The sequence below is a fragment of the Accipiter gentilis genome, chromosome 23 (genome assembly GCF_929443795.1).
Source record: "Accipiter gentilis chromosome 23, bAccGen1.1, whole genome shotgun sequence".
In the NCBI taxonomy this organism is placed as follows: Eukaryota; Metazoa; Chordata; class Aves; order Accipitriformes; family Accipitridae; genus Astur; species Astur gentilis.
In genome coordinates this window covers 13,556,464-13,573,510 of record NC_064902.1, presented here as the reverse complement: position 1 = coordinate 13,573,510, position 17,047 = coordinate 13,556,464, and the positions used below count along the sequence as shown (strand labels likewise).

Genomic DNA, 17,047 nt, shown 5'->3' with positions numbered 1-17,047 from the left:
GCTACCCTGGATATACTTCACAAAACGTTTTGTGCTTTTTGTGCTTCACGAAGGCTTCACTTTTCTTTTTTGGCATTTGGCAACTATCTAAGCCTGTATTCCTAGTAGGTATTAATTCTTATAAAGTGTCTTAATGTTGGTGTATACACACTGCAGGTGATCACAACGGCACAAAGTACTCTGTGGAAAAGACTGCTGTAGTCTTTTTATGTTTTAAAATTATTAAGCTCTTCTCCAATGTAGGAAAATACTGCACCGCAACCAAAGTGGCAGTGTTTTGCAGCCAGACTGGGACTGATATTTAGGTTAGGGAGCACTGCCCTAGTCTTGTGGACTCCATTAACTCCTGGTGACAAAGACTTACTGACCAACATCACACTATGAATCGACAGTCACAGATTCATCAAATGCAGCCCCTGCACTAAAAAGCAACCCAGATGTACTCCTCTTAAGCAGCATTAGAGGCATCCTCTTTTTAACTCATGCCTGTAAAACCAGGTTTTCTCAGTCAGCAGCACCAATACAATAAGCCACATACCTCTTACCCATCATACTAACCTGGCTATCCAGTCCAAGCAACAGAAGCATAATAAAAAAAAGGATTGCCCAAAAGGTGGGCAGCGGCATCATGGACACAGCTTTTGGGTAGGCAATGAAGGCCAGGCCTGGACCTAGAGAAAGAGAAAACAGGAAAGGGGGAAGGGAAGGGAAGAGAAATAGTAAGTACCGGCTCTTTGGTAAAGGTAGCCACACTCAAATGCAGGAATGCCTGGTTCCGTTCAGATAAATCCAAACGCGGCTGGAAATACCAGAAGTGAAACAGTTTGGCTCTTTTATCTGAAATCGAAGCACGCATGACTACAGCAGAAACCACAGGCAAACCCCCAAGGCCATTGCTAACAGATCACCAGTTTTAACATCTGTCTCAAACATGCCAATAATGGAGGTGGTCCTACACCTGCCCTGCTCGGACACAGGACAGTACTGGGGCCGGGGGGAGAAGGGGTGACCCAGGAGAATGGCAGAATCCCACTGCTAGCCCACATGGTCACGATGAAGATGATGATGATGAAGAAACTCTTTTGCATGCAGGGAAGGGACTCTGCTGCAAACATTCCCCAGGATCTTTGCTAATGCAACCACTGCCTCCCTCTGTATGCAACCTCCAAACCCAGCACGGCTTTTCTAGAGCGGGGTTTGCACTCTAGGAGTCTGCTCCTTCAATTCTGCAAACCCCCACTGCTGCACTGAACTGATTAGGCTACTCCTAGTTATATCAGCTGTGGTCCCTGAAGAAAATGCCTCCTGCTGTTAGGAACTGCTGGTGTGTAAAATCACCCTGTGTAAAATCACTTCCCCATGCTGCCACATCATCTGCCCCTGTTCGGCCAGCCTAGGCAGACCTGCCACGGTGACGCTAGTATGACCAACATCGGCCCCAACTGCGGGATGGATCGCAATAATCTGGGAGCACCAGTGGGGCTGGGACTAAACGCCCGGCTGCTCTGCTCTGGAAACCAAAGCCTTGTGTGTGAGTGCTCATCACTAGACTGGGTCTCATCTGCGCCGTGGACCAGACGGCATCTCACTCATACCCACACACCGAGCACACGTGCAGTGCTCTCCCATGCTGATCTCCAAAGGCACGCTCGCCTGGAGCCAGGTGCTATCAGCTATTGCTCATGAGAGCTTTTGTCTAGAGAGAAAGAGCCCTCTCCAAGTGGGAGACAGGAACATTGGGAAGCCGGCATTTACGGCAGGGTCTCAGAGTGGCCGCAGAAATTTGGTGAAGCTGACAAAAAATTCTGAGGGCAGATTTACATTCAGGTTAAAACCAGGAATGCCTGGCTTGTCTGCTTGTTTGCTTTAAGAAGCCTTGAAAACCAGCATTTTCCAGGATTTTGAAGTGGATTCAAGTAATTTTAAACAGGAAAAGGAATTTTTTAAAACTGCTGCAGTTCGGGGACGGAAATCTTATCTCTGATCTGTACAGAAAAATCTCTAACGCTGCTCTTCCTACCTCCCACTTTTCCTTTCCAACAAGAAAGATGGAAAAAGAAGCAAGAGAAAGAGGTAAAAAAAAGATGACGTTTTTTCAAACTAAAGAAAACTTTAAGTTACTGAAAATATTTGAACAGAAATAAATACAAATTAGCCAACAATCGAGCAACTAATTTTATTTAAAATGAAACACAACTAAGATTTTATACGACAGAAGATACCAAAAAATTGGTGCATGTCTCAAATTTTGGGGGGCTTTTCTTTTTTTCCCCCTAATTCAGTGCATACAGTGGATCATCCCTGAGGGAGAACTGCTACCAGATGGCATTTGCAGCTGATAGGTGCAATTGATGAGACAGATGTAAAACTGCTCTCCTCAAAACTTGCTGCAATTCTGTATGCTTTGGCCAGTGAAACTGTCCTTGCACTGTGATACCGTCTGATACCAAGTGCTCTAAGCCCTGTGCTAGCTTTGATTTTCCTTTGAAACTAAGTGTTGAAATATGAAAAGTCCATATGAAAGAAAATGTTCCTGGCATCCCCTCGACTGAACATAAATAACCTAAAAATTGTATTTAATTTGAAACTCTGTTGCTCTGACGGGTGTTTTGCAAAAGTGAAGCACTTGTGGATGCTATTAAGAGCTAATTAGGATTGCCACAATCTCAGCCCACTCACTGGCCGTTTGCTGGCAAAGTGCAGTGGCAGATGCTGGGCAGGCAGTAGGGAGACCAAGGCGCTATAGTCAGGCCTGCTTAATCTGAATTTGTTTGCAAATGGGATTTTTAAAAAAAGGCAAAGCGTGCTGTTTTAGCACTGCTGCAAATTGCACAGGTGGTAAAGTATTTCTTCCAGCCAAACAGAAACGCAGCACAGATTAGACAGGACTCACTATGGCTTTGTTAAGCCTCCACTGCTTTCCTCTCTCCCTTTAAAAGTATTTCTGAAAAAAAATCAAGCGCTGTTAATTAAAAATCTGCTTTCACTGGGAAGTCAGAGGGGTGTAATTTAACTGTCGTGTAAACCTATTAAAGCCAGTGAAGGCCAGCAGCGGCGACCAGTGCTTTACGCAGGAGCCACCCCTCACTGACAGGTGTGTCCCGGGCACATCGCACCAAGGCTGAATTTGGCACAGGTAAAAAAATGTGGCCATGAGGTTCTGCTGTCAGCAGGAGGGCGAACAAGGAAACAAATGGTGTCACACATAGGGCAGGAGGGATTTAACTTGCTGGGCAGAGGCGGCGGAGGGGAGCATGAGGTCTTGGCCCCGTGGACGATGTCCTTTCCCCAGTGCTACAGCCAAGTGGCAGCGTCTCTGCTCACCTTTTTCCTGACCCAGGGGAGCGGTTCTGACCTTGTGTCACAAGAAAGCAAAAAAGGCAAGGCCAAAAAAAGAGGCTCACGCGCCTGCTGAATGTCTCTGTGCTGAGAAGTCAGCAGTGGGGCAGCAGCAGCAGCAAGAGCTTCCCCCATGCGTCCCGGGATGCTCATCCCAAGGGGACCGAGTGGCCTCTCATGGCTCTGCGCTCGATCTCTGCTGAGAAGGGCAGTGAGGAAATCCATGGGAAGCGGTTTGGATAATTTTGGTAACATTTACTGTCATGTAAAAATGTCCCTTAAGATTTAGCCAAGGACCAGCCAGTGATGATGGGCAGCCCACTGAACAGTGAGACAGTTGCAATCTCTGGCCATCAGTGACGAGGGCTGAATTTAAATAAAGTAGAAAACCTGAAGGAATGGACAACAAAACATGCAAGAAACTGAAAACCAAGTTTGGAAGCTAATCACTGCCCTCTTTGTCCCTATAATATAGCTATAAAATCATTCATTTAAAAAAAAATGCTTTTTGAGCTGTTGATGAAAAAATGTGATGTAAACACTAAGTCTGTTAGTTAATTTGTATTTAAACATGACTTAACAACCCAGTGTTACTATAAAATTGTTTCATTCTAAAAATGTCAAGCAACAGGAATATAACTGCCTGGTTATCAGAGATTTAATAATAAAAATTAGAATAAATATTGACCAGATAAAAAAACCTAATGTGGAAATACTTAAAAATGCTACTCTTGGAATTGATCCACCTACATATTAAAAAAATATGGGGCTATTTATGATTTATTCAATAGGATCATTCCCTTGCTTCCTGTTTGCAAACAAAGCAATCAACCTCTGACCAAAATAAGCATTATGGCCAAGACTGTTAACTAATTGCACTTGCGAGAGGTGTGCCAATTGCAGCCACCCAAGAATCCAGTGGTGCCACCAATGCCACTAGTTTTTTCAGTAGGCCTTTTGAAGTAAGATATTCTTCTTAAAGACTTAACTCCCAGAGCCATGCGATTAGAAAATATATTGACTTTTTCTCTTAATAGCATGTTTGCAGAGGAAAGTTTCAAATCCTACGCAGGTAAATTAAAACTGCTAAAAAAAAAAAAAAAAATCAGAAAGAAATGCCACAAGTGCACTCAGGTGACATTGTTATTACTTGACTCTGATTAGCTTTAAGCCTCATGGCTGTCAAGGCCTGACTCATTTTTCTTGAATGGTAATTCCCATCTAATCTGTCTGTTCTGCGCGAGAACACATGGTTACACCTGCCCTCGTGGACAAGACACGCACAGAGGAAAAAAAGTCATCTATTTTGTCTGAGATATATTCACATGCTATGAGGACCTAGTCTTCTTCAGCTGCAAGTGCGTAACTGAACATGAATGGGAAGAACACTTCTGAAATAAGGGAGGAACCTAAGTGTACATCCAGTTTCAAAATGGACTCCTCACACTTCTGTCAACCTCACTCTGAAGCTACAGAGGACAAATGCAGGATTGCAACAACTAGAGTTCCTGTGGATTAAATGGTCCACAGAACCCGGGAGATGGAGTTCTCCAACTTCTCTTGCCTTTCAGTGAGATTTGGGAATATATGCATGTATGTCCCTTCAAAAGGTCAAGGTAATATTCCCACTGCAGTGCTCCGCTGTGAGCATGCAAAACTAAGCTATGAAAAACACACAAACACTGGCTATTTGCATTTGAATGAAAATAAAGGTAGTCTGAAAAGAAGGATGGAATAAATTTTTGAATCAATGACATTCTGGACCTTAGATAATGGTGTGGTTATCTTAACTCTAACCTCAACTCAAATGGATAAGCACACTCTAGGAAATGCGTTCGCTGCCCTGTTAATCGAGACAGAGTAAACAATACAACCCCGGCTAACCCTCGCTGCTCTAGATGAAAGCCCAAATCAACAATGTGCGTATTTTTCTGGAGATTATGAGAAATCTTGTTCTGTTTTATTGCTTAGATGTTAGCTGATCGAGTCTGCAGAACTTTGCTCACACGCTAGGCGGCAGTGCCCACCACCACTGCCACCAATACCATCGTACCTGACTCTGCCACATCAGCAATGTTCACCCCTTGCTCTTGTGCCATGAAGCCCAGGACGGAAAAAATTGCGAAGCCAGACACAAAACTGGTACCACTGTTCAGGCATCCCAGCAGCAAACAGTCCCTAAGTCACACATATGTCATGGAGCAAGTTAATTAAAAAAAAATTAACCCATTGTCCCTACTTTATTTACATCATTTAGCTAAAACACTAAACCCCCTTGGATGGAAACTTGCCTATAGCAGTTGTATTTGTACTTGTTGTAGCTCCCCAGGGAAGTCATTGCTCCTAAGCAGATTGCATATGAGAAGAAGATTTGTGTCCCTGCATCTATCCAGACCTAAAGGGAAAGATGGAAAGACTGTTATTAGTGGCATCATTGCACTGCAACACTCAACGCAAACACACAGTTCAAACTAGGCAAAATCAACAAAATAACTGCTTCCATTGAGGGTGATAGCTAAACGATCAGGGAGAGAGGGAAAGAGAACATCACATTTGCAAGTCTGGCTTTTATAGGGAAAAGAAAATTGTTAGCGTCAGAGCCCACAAGACCATCATCTCTACAACAGTTCCTGTATCCCCTCCCCAGAGATGCTCAGTATTTCTAGATTCTTAGTCATTCAGCTGGTCCTTCCTGTTGGCACAACAAGAAATGTGTTTCAGTGCAATAGGAAACGCAGAAGTATTTATAGCATTGCTCATTTCTGTTGTAATGCATTTCAGTTAGAATCAGCTGACAGTCACTAAATTGAGGATGTGAAAAGCTTGAGAAACAGGTTTGTGTATTTGGTTTGATTATTTTTCTAGCTTTCTGGTTGTTTTTGTATCTGTTCAAATGCAAGATAAAAAAGCCATAGGGGTGGGGGGAAAACAAGCAAAACACAATGCACTTTATAAGATATGTATCTGATCTCGGTATCATGATTCTTTCTTCTGATTACATTAAAAAAACATATACAGAGTGAAATAACAGTACACTGTCAACTTCTCAGTTACTAAATACATAGCAAGCTATCAAAATGCATCCACTGAATCCCATCTGTTGACTTCCTTCTGCTAATGCAAGTCGGCTATTGCCAGTAGAAACCACCAAGGAGTCCAAGTGAGAATTAAGACTGTAGACCATTACCTCCTCCCTCCCACCGTCACTTTCCAGCACCTTGCTGACCAGTGTCTCCATGGAGATGATGCTTTTGCTAGACTGTGGGAGGGGGCCTGCCAGCTCGCATGAATCTCTTCTACATTATTGCTGATGCTCTGGGCTTAGGGCTAATAGTAGATCATAAAAATGATAGAGTCCCATAAAAGAAGATTCATTCATAAAACGTATTGTCTCCTGTGAAGAGGGTGTCTTGTATAAAGAGGGCAAGACTAGAGAGTGAACCACATTTCCACAGTGTTTCTTTCAATTATGCTTTTTCTGTTTCGGTTATTTAGTATCATTGGAGTTTTATTTTAACCAAATGCTCATTAGAAAGAAATAGCGAAGACAGACCTTATTCCCTCTCACTGTGACCCACATTTTGTTACTTTCAAAGATCCCTTGTTTTCTTTTTTTGGGGAGGTGTTGCATTTTTTTTGCATTTCTCACATGATCACTATTGGCTGAAATGATGCCGGTCTGCTCAAGTGTCACATATTTGAACTCTGTGAGCACAGACAGGAATCTTTATCTAACCACAGCCTACACAGAAAGAGTAAGTCTAGCTCTACTAGCCAGGGCTAAGCAAACGGTAGTTCCTGTGCCTCAGAAAGCGTTTTTCTCCACCTTTGCATGGGTTTTCATTCTTCTGTTATTTCATTCACTTCTTTCACAATCTCCTCCTATTGAGCAGTGGGAGCTAAGTGACACTGGTACTCACAGTTGTCGCTTGTTGTTCCATCTGTGAAGCTCACGTGTCTCTCCTTTGAAACTAAAGACTAGCCTCATTAAAAAAATGCATCTCCCTTACCTTACCAACAAGAAAGCTGAGATTGTATAACGGGACAGAGTCTACAGCCTCAGAGTCCTTTGACACAAAAAAAAAATACACACACACACACACACACACATACATACACATGGAAAGATGCATTAACACATATAACAGTGACCTTCTCAAGCAGATCTCTGGAAAATATAACCCGGCATTAATGTTCATGCTATATTTTGACCTCTAAAGACAGTGGACAAAAAGTCTATTGCTATTACATCACCACCATCACCCTCCCCGCTCCCCCTTCGCGTAGGAAATTGTCCCACTCCCCACTCCTGGTTCTGTACCTGTGGGTCAGCTAACCGTGAGATATCAGGATAAAGATAAAACTTGATGCCTTCTGCAGCTCCAGGCAGGGTCACACCACGGATAAGCAGAACAAGGAGCATGATGAATGGGAACGTGGCAGTGATGTACACCACCTGGCAATTAAAAGAAAAAAACAAAGGTACGTTTAGTCTGTGGCAGTCAATGCTACACCTCCAGAATCAGAAGAGATCTAACAATGGGAATTCAAAGCCCCCTCATACCTAAAAAGGACCTGACCTGAGTTTCCGTGTCTACTTTTAGTTTAATGGTCTTTACCACCTTATTGCTTTAGATCTGGAGGCAGTGCAGGTTCATTAATCCCTCCAGAGCCCCCCAGACAGTGCTCATGCCACTCAGGCAGAGAACACGCAGGATTTTATACAACTCATGACTTCCGTTAGAAATTCTGCCTTTGCCCTGTTTGTCCTTCTGACATGACAAATGCACCTCTGCCAGGGAAGCCGAAGAGATTTCCTCACTGAGGGTGCCTGAAGCATTACCTCACTCTTTATATGAACTTAAAAACTGCAAACCGGTTTGCAAGCTCTGCTGCTACCTCTGACCTTGCTGTGCAGCCTCACTACTGCTCCTACAGGCAATTTCACGAGGCACTTCTTTGAGAGATGAAGATAATTTGGTCTGTGCTCCTGTGCCTCCCTTCCCATCACCTTGAATGCATGAAGCCCTTCAGGTTGGCATCAGCCTCAACAGTCGTAATTTCCAGTCCCATAACTTCATTCTTGCCCTTGCTGTCTATTCAGCAACATCATTATTGGAGACTAAGGCTCTATTCATCCAGTTTGAGAATATGTCTTCATTATCTTTAACGTCTATTCCCACTCTCTTTGAATAACAGCCTACTTCTTCTCTTCTTGTTATCTTCTCATTCATTTGATGAAAGAGCTCTTTGCTTTAATCTCTAGCGCGAGAGTTAATTGAGCTTGCATTTGGACAGTTCTATCTTTAGACCCACACTTTTCGACCTCTAACATTTTGTTTTCTTTCCCCATCAGTGCTTTCTCTCATTTTATATATAACCGCTGTGTTACAGTCAAGAATCACTACTGTCCAAGAAAGGGCATTTTTCATGGAGTCACATGATTCCCCCAGGTAATTACAGTTTGCTGCCATGAGTTAAAATGTATTTTTGTTTTCCAGAATTTGTTTAACTACAGCAAAGCTCCCGGGATGCACCATTTTTCTTCTTAAGTATGTCCTCTGAGAGTAACGAGAACTCAAAGCCTGCCTTGCCATAATAATTCACAGAGCTGGACTGATTTCATAAAATTAAAGGAAATCTTTTCATACATGTCCTTTTTAATTTTCTCCTTGAATTTGCTGTATATTTTCCACTGACAAATAATACATATTACACATTAGCCCAGTTTCACCAAAACCAGATAAAAGGGGGGATTTCTGTGGTTTCTAATTTTTTTTTAATATAAGCCAGGTCTATGAAAAATCGAAGTTTTCTTATAAAATAATATATGCTTTGACATATTTGCAGGAACTGAGTAAACGACACTCAGAAAGCAGCCCTTGAGCTGCAGGTAAAGATTCTCTCATAACACTGGAGGAATTTTTAAGATCAAGCATATTATCCAAAGCATAAGCACAACTATTATTTTTCCTCATGATTCCATGTTTATTTGTCCAATACGCTACTACAAGATTTAAAACCTATGTCTTCCCCACCCCCCCACCTCCCCTCCAAAGCGCCATTAACACACTGGAAAACAGGGAAGTGCTATAAACAACCATCTACTAAAGTAAACTAGACTTCTCAAATAATTCAAGTCCTCCATTAGAGTTTACAGTTTACTTTTGTTTGACCCCAAAGTTAATGGAATCAACCGGAGACTTTCCAATGGTTTTGTCAGGCTTTGGCTCCCCACCCGCATGAGCTCAGACGCTGCAGAGAGGAGGCAGCAAATTCCTACCGACCGCCTTGTCTTGAAAATGAGCGCATTTTGCTGGATTTCCAGAAAACACAAACATTTAGATAACTGATTTTAACAGACCTGTTTTCAACCTGTTACCTTCACAGGGGCTTGAAACAGTGTACCTTGGGGAGCTTGGAAAAACCTCTCAGCGCTACTGTAACCTTCACTGAGCAGACACCAGGCTCGCCAAAGGTAATGCAGAAATGTGTGCTTCCACTCGGCTACTGCGGGAGATTTATTGCATTCACCTTTACTATAAAACTTACGCAATCACCTCATCGGGTCACATCAATCAGAGGGAACAGAGAAGCAAACATTTTTGTCAACGTATGTTTCAGAGGTGTGGAAGCTGTTCTTTGGAGAAAAGCTGGCGGGAATCCAGGGTAAGGCACCAGCACGATTTTAATGAGGCTCCATGATAAAAATCACAGAAAGCAAGACAGAGACGACAGTAAAGCAAGTAGTTTGGTCAACAGTGGAACTAATGAGGTCTGGTTTCCTACGGAGTTTTGTCTCCTGGTTGATTCTGCAGTGTGTAACAAGGTAAAACTGCTAAATTATGCTTTTTCTGCAGTTGAGGCTTTTGCCATTGCTCACTCCTGACTTCTCCGGCGGTTGATAAAAGATGGGTTCATGCTGTGGCCTTTTTCTCAGGTGGGACACAGGGTCGCTCCCTTCCACCTAGCTGACAAGAAATGTGTGGGAACTTAGTATCTTGAGACGTCTCTACCTCTGTTAAGACTTATCTGAAAAAGGCTTCAAAAGCCTTTTCTCATGAAAGTAGGTTTAAAACCACTACCGTATGCAAGGGGCAATAATACCATGCTTCATGTTGTTAAGCGATTGTCCAAGATTTGTTGTAATTTCCTTCTTGCACTGGAGTAGGATGAGGTTCAGGAATGATTTAGCTGTTATTGTTTAGAGAAAAACATGATTGTGAAGAGCACACGATGAGACTAAAACCACAAACTATCCAGAATCTCTGTCAAGGAGAGTGCTTCTAAATGAGTACCTAAGTTTAGTCTTCTCTGTCTACACAGAGCTCTTCTGTAAGTGAGCGGCATTTCAAAAATGCTATGCATCAACCAGTTCCCACTGACTTAAAACATCCCTACCACAGCTATGTTAACATCCACCCCACTGCACTGAGAATGAACTTGGCTGGTGCGAGAGCGCAGACAGGGAGCGCAGAGCACCACACATCACAAGCCTAAGACCTTCCATGCTCATGACATGCATCAGTGGGACGCTCGTCCTCAGAGAGGCAAAGTGGTACCTCAAACCGTGCTTGTATCTGCTTCTTAATGCCATTCCAGTAATCGCTACTTGACTCGCAGGCATTTGGGGCACTGGCAATGACTTTCAAAAGTCAGCTGAATCTGAATCCCTCTTTCTTCAGCGCAAAGATACATATTTTTTTCCAGGAAATAGTGAATATCTTCAAGAATAGCACTACTTAGTATTTCTAACATCTGCTAACTGCAATGATTATAAAAAGGGTAAAAGAGCACTTACTTTCCCAGTGGATTTGACTCCTTTCCAAATGCAGAAGAAACATATCACCCAGACAAGGAGAAGACACAGTGCTAGATCCCACTTGATAATACCAATATCTTCAATTCCCGAGGACAAGCTCAGTACATTGCGCCTGAATATTTGAAAGGAAACAAAACAAGAGAGAGATGCAGGAGCTCAGTTGATGCAGAATCTGTTTGTGATGGCTGGGAGTACACAACAGTGTGTAGGGCAGTAGATGCACGGGCAGATCCCTGCCCTTTGAAAGCTGCTTGCTAAATCAGCGCGGCTTACGTGAGCAAAGCTGAGCTTTGCAGCCCTACATCTTCCCTAGGTCTGTGGTGCTCTTCTCTTCAATATATTGCACAGCATTTCATTTTAAGCAATTTTTAGCAGCCCGTGACCATCTCAGTTTGAGATAAGGAAGTATGCTCAAAGCATTGCGGCTTTCACATTTGCTCCCTTAGAGGTACAAGACCGACTCGCCTCAGTCTCACCCCAAATACTGGCTCTGAAACTGCGCGGCAGCATTGCACATGATGTCTCCATCACGGACACTTGCGACTGGCCTGCATCCGTGTGTTTCTCCTCCTTTTCAGTTCATTAGCAAGACTGCCGCAAGGAGGAAAGGGAAAAAGCAACGCAGGGAACCATCGAGCCGCACGGCTTTGCAGGGTGAAGGCTGGAGCCATTATCCGTTCTCCCCCTGCGGCCCCCCGCACACAAACAGTGCCTGGGCACGCCGCCGCCTGCCCTCAGCACCGCCGCCACCAGGATCTTGTTTAGCTAACTCCAGATTTTTGGTAAACTTTATTCTGTCACTTAGGTTAATAAATAAAAAGAAATTCCTAAGCTGGGTCTTAAGGGAGCAACATCTGACCATCAAAATACCCTGTTCCTGAGGGGAAAAATTCATTAAGGCTTCTCTCTTTTGGAATTGCCATGGGTCATTGTTAAATACTGATTTAAAACTATTATTTTTCATTTCATGCAACATGCATTGTCCTCACGCACTGAACAGACCTTGTCATACCTGATACTTACTTCATTTGTCAAATATGTATGAAAGAACAAACTGTTTCTTACTGTTTACTTAGCTAAAGCTCCTCTGCAAATGATCCTACTACACTCTGATGAGTTTCTGCAAGGTTTTTTTTATATCAAGCAGCAGTTTGACCTCAATTACAACAGAAATGCCTTGCCCTAAGACTAGAGAAATGAACTTGCTACCTAATAAATTGTTAATTAAATTTGATTTTCAGACAGCTATAAAAATCAGCCACTTTTCCTTCACCTAAGCCGTGGAGAGTGGAGACAACAGCAGTCTGGGGTGCTGTACCAGGGTCAAGGCCCACAAGTGTGGCGTGTGCAGTTTTGCGTGTGGATCCAGTACAAGACAAACCACTGTGGTTTGGTTTTCCCCTGAATTAATTAAACTTTTTTTTTTTTTTTTTTTTGCTATTACCATGGAAATAATAGCGAATGAAGTCACTGATGGAAAATTTGCAATTAGTTTTTGGAAAAAAACCCTGGATCAACTAGTTTAATAGGACTCAAACCCTCACCCATCTGTTTTTGCATCTCTGTTTGCCAAATTCACTTGGATTACCTGTGTGAATGTGTTCTCACACCAAATGCTTTATTCTCTCTGAACGTGTGTGTATTTTGTTATGGAAAAGGACTAATGGCACCAGACAGGGTAAGTCTGCCCTAATCAGCACAGCTATTCAACAGTTATAAGAAACCCCTCGGTAATGAATATTTGGCATAAAGTTGCAGTCCTGGTTCACCTGAGCCTAAAGAAACCAGGGAAAAACCTGCTGTGCATATACAAAAGAAGAAAATACATTTATAAGATGACAAAGCCCTTCTGTGGCTTTTTTAAAAATAAATGGCAATTTTCCAATCTAAGAGGCAGTTCATATTAAAAAGGCAACCTATAGAGCTAGCTCTAAGGAAGGCATGAATAATTAACTTCAAATGCATTTTGGAATAGGGAGCTCTCTTAATACATTCAGCTAAGACTTCTTTGCTTTTTATTAGGGAACTAAAAGCAAGTGGTCATCTCACCTAGAGTTTGCCCCAGTAATCCTTTCAAGCTTTTTTGGAGGGCACCCCAGTGGGTTACTGAGAGCCAGATACATTGCTTTTCTATGGTGAGGCAGCAAGCGCGCAAGTGCTGTGCTGGCTTTCTCTGTCCTGGGTTATCTCCTCTCACAAAGACCAACTACCTCAAGGAATCTGCTCAGAATTACCAGGGGAGCCTCAGTGTTAAAAATTGTTTCGTGAAATCTAACCCAGCATATTTTTTGCAGCAGAAGCACTCAACCTGGATTTGCGATACCCTGAAAATTCAAGCTCAGGAAGGAGCACGAGCGGGGCTATGCTATGCTGATAGCTCTTCAGTTTTGTTACATAACCCACTGCTGCTTAGATTCAGCCAAGTCCACTCAAGTAACTTCACACGATTTATGCATGAAGTTGTTACTAATTCTAATTTATAGTCTTGATGCTGTCATTAACTGTCACTCACATATAATCAATGGGACAACAGGCTGGGGCCGAGTTTCTTGTAAACATGAGTTCTTGAACCTTGTTCATACACTAATATGTTCTAGTGATGTGCAATATGGAAATGTGATAGGAGCTGTAACTGGCTCTAGAACATAAACAAAAATAAAATGAGGAGAGTTATGCAATCCTTGAAGGATATTCCAGCTCGTTAATCAAGTGAAGGCAGACAGGACCTTTCGTACCAGGAAAGGCGAAGCACCCTTTCATGTTGGATGGACAAGAATAACTAACGCTGAAGCAGTTGTACCACAAGACTATTAGAAGGAGAATATGAAACATTTTTTAAAATCCTCCAGTTTGCCCCCAAAGGCAGAGACAGCTGCCCTAGATTTTATTTAGTTTTTGTGTCGCTCCCTTTGGGATTACATGCCATTAGCATGTGATGGTCTTTCTTGGGATTTGGATGACTAAAGTCTGCTGATTACCAAATATTTATAAACACTTGGCCAGCACCAGACAATCAGAGGTTTTGTTCAACCATAATTACCCCATAACACTTATCCCTTATGTATTAATATGTGTGTAAGCCTTTAAGGTTTTGGACTTTAAAATAAAATCTTCAGAAATAAGACCTGAAGCATGTGACACCAAGAGGTAAGTCTCCTGATACAAAGCCAGATTTGCTTAACCCCCTTTTATTGCTGTTCAAGCAGGCATGTGATTTGCACAGAACATTAATTCAAATGAACTGAAATGTCAGGCTATACTATACATCCAGCCAGGCTGAGAAGGACACGTGTTATTCAACATGAAGAGGTTAATGCATCAATGCGGTCAATTATATCTTGGGCAGCATTAGTTTTACAAAGCCATACTGATGAGGACACTACATAAATGTCCCACAATATAAATGGCATTGGGTTTCAGAAACCAAATACTCACAAACCCCTGAATTAAATTGGAATTAGTTGTGCCACAAAGCAGATGGATATCTTCAGTTAAAGACTATTTATTGACCTGTCCTTTCAATGTGGGTAGCTGGCTGGCTGGCAGCTGGCATTGTCTATGATGGCAAAGTACCTGAAAGTTCTTAAAATTATTTTTAATTTCAGAACTGTAAAGAATAGTAGCATGGCTGGGGAAAATCTGGGGGTACTAAATGCTTGCACCGTGTAAAAGCTACGCTACTTTAATTACAACAGTGCTGCGTGATCTCTGTCCTTGCTTTAAGACTCTAATAGTTGTTTATGCAGACAGAACAGCTATTTTTAATACTTCTGTAAGTGCCACGAGTCCCAAAGCAGCTTGCTCTGTTAAGGGCAGTTTTGCTCATGATGAAACAGTGAGCTATGGACAGTATGTCTGTATTAGTAGGATTACAGTGCCAAACTCCTCCCTAGCATGACTCCAGGGAAGCGTTCAGTTCACGATGTTTAAAACTGTTATTTGAGAACAAAAGTTAAAGTGGCTGCAAAGCGCAAGGAGAGCTGCCTCCAGGAGCACTAATCGCTGAGCAACCTTTGCTCCGGCTGTGCTACAGAAATAGCGAGGGCAAGACAAAGGGAAGGGGAAGGCGCTGTGAGGATCAAGGACTTGCCCTCCAGCCTCGGGCACCTCCAGCCTGCCTACAGCTGTTAGGCTGTGCCTACAGGAGGATTTGGTTCAGCTTGCAGGGGAGTTCTGAGGACAGAAACTTGGTTTCTTTTAGAGGAAACTTAACTAAAAGCTCCACCCCTAATGTGCTCTCATGGGGACATCGTTCCCCCAACCCACAGACAGGCTGTCCTGCCATAAGGCCCCTCACGCGTACCTGCTGTGTCATTACCCACGGAAAGCTCTGGTGTCCCCTGAGGTCCTGGAGCCCTCGCTCTTTCTTTTACAACCTGTTTTCCAACTCCCAGCCCTGTTTCCTTCCGCAATGGTATCTTCAGTCTCCTGAAGTGGACATGCCACCCGGGGCCCCAGGGAGAGACAACCTGGCCCATCAATCTGTGTATTACAGGAGTATAAGCTTCTGGAGCAGCAGGACAAGCCCACGGCCACATCAGGAGGCTGCTAAGCTCATGGCTGCCCCGGGTACAAGAGGACCTGTGAGGAAAATCACTGCACAAAATTGAAGATTAACACAGTACTTTTGAAGTCCTCGGAGAGTAACTCTATTTTAGGGGCAGCGCTGTGGACCCATGCTTCTTAGGGAGGCCTTGAGGGCACCTTTGGACATCCTACCAAGCCAGGCACTCTTTTGGATGCAAGGGCCTCAGTCCCAAAGTCATTGTAGGAGAGTCCAAAGGAGTGAGAGTGGCTTTCTCTACTACTGCAACTTGCCTCTAAGTTCTCTTAAAATATCCAAAGGTACCATTTAACAAACCTTTTCCAACTCCCTCCATATTTACAAGGGAGGAAGTCACCTGGGAAAGTTTGTGTCGCTCAGCATGGAAACGCAGTGCTCATGGCACAGCGCAAATGACTGCCCTTACAGCCTGCACCCGTCTCTCGCACCGGTGGTCACCAGCGCCTCTTGAGAAACTGCTCATCCAGAATCCAATCTGCCTTTTGTATTTTGGCTCTTGTGTTACAAATTTTAGCACAGTTCATAACAGTATTTTTTTCTAAACCTAACGCATGCCAAATATCTTCAGCATGAACATCATTCCTGCTGGGGCTATTGGCTAACGCCTCTTTTTAAAAATAAAGAAGTAGGTACAAGTTGATTAGGGACCAAACTGGACTTTAAACATGCTGAAAAATCCAAGCTGGGTCAGAAACTAATTCCACTCTTAACTGACCATCTGAGCAAGCCAAGAAAAAAAAATTGCTTCCTAAGCTATTTGTAGATCCTTTGGATTTAAGTTTCCCTACAGGTGTCTTCCTCTGCTGCTATGTTTTGATGCCTATATAAACACACAGAGGTCTGAGGTCATGCCCGTTCAGAAATCAGGCTATGCAATATAATTTAAAACTTGAAAAATAAGAGAGAAATGGGAATAAGAAGTTTAGGCCTGATGAAATCCAGGCATCTGGCAAAACAGAGTCTCCTCAGAGACTACAGAGAAAAATGAGGTAACAAAGATGACCTGAGAAACCTACAGTACAGGACAACGTTCACCACCTCTGTCAGTTTTATTGGTGAGGTCAATGCCTTGCTTCATTGTCAGACTGATAAGAGATGTTATAGCTTCACAAAGTGTACTGCAAGTGCTAACAGCTGGGGAAGAAGGAAACGCAACCACAACGGGGGTGATTTGTCACTGTTTCCATTGTAAATCTCTGCTATCAGGGCATCTGAAGTGATTTGTTTCTGTTCTCATGCTGCATTTAGAGAATCCCAACCAAGAAGGAAACAAGTTTTCTTCCAAACTAGACATTACACTGGGTTTTTAGGGCTCCCTGTAC

General features: G+C 43.0%; 1 protein-coding gene across 9 annotated transcripts in view; it reads right to left on the bottom strand.

Annotated features, from left to right (window-relative positions):
• Positions 1 to 17,047, bottom strand: part of SLC6A6 (solute carrier family 6 member 6) — a 58,403-nt gene that overhangs the window by 13,293 nt on the left and 28,063 nt on the right. For all 9 annotated transcript variants that reach the window (XM_049826933.1, XM_049826930.1, XM_049826929.1 and 6 more), the window contains 5 exons: positions 11,141 to 11,273; positions 7,661 to 7,795; positions 5,631 to 5,734; positions 5,393 to 5,517; positions 559 to 671 (listed from right to left, as the gene is read on the bottom strand). In XM_049826933.1, coding sequence (XP_049682890.1) covers positions 559 to 671; positions 5,393 to 5,517; positions 5,631 to 5,734; positions 7,661 to 7,795; positions 11,141 to 11,273 — 610 coding nt within the window. The remainder of the gene's footprint in view (positions 1 to 558; positions 672 to 5,392; positions 5,518 to 5,630; positions 5,735 to 7,660; positions 7,796 to 11,140; positions 11,274 to 17,047) is intronic.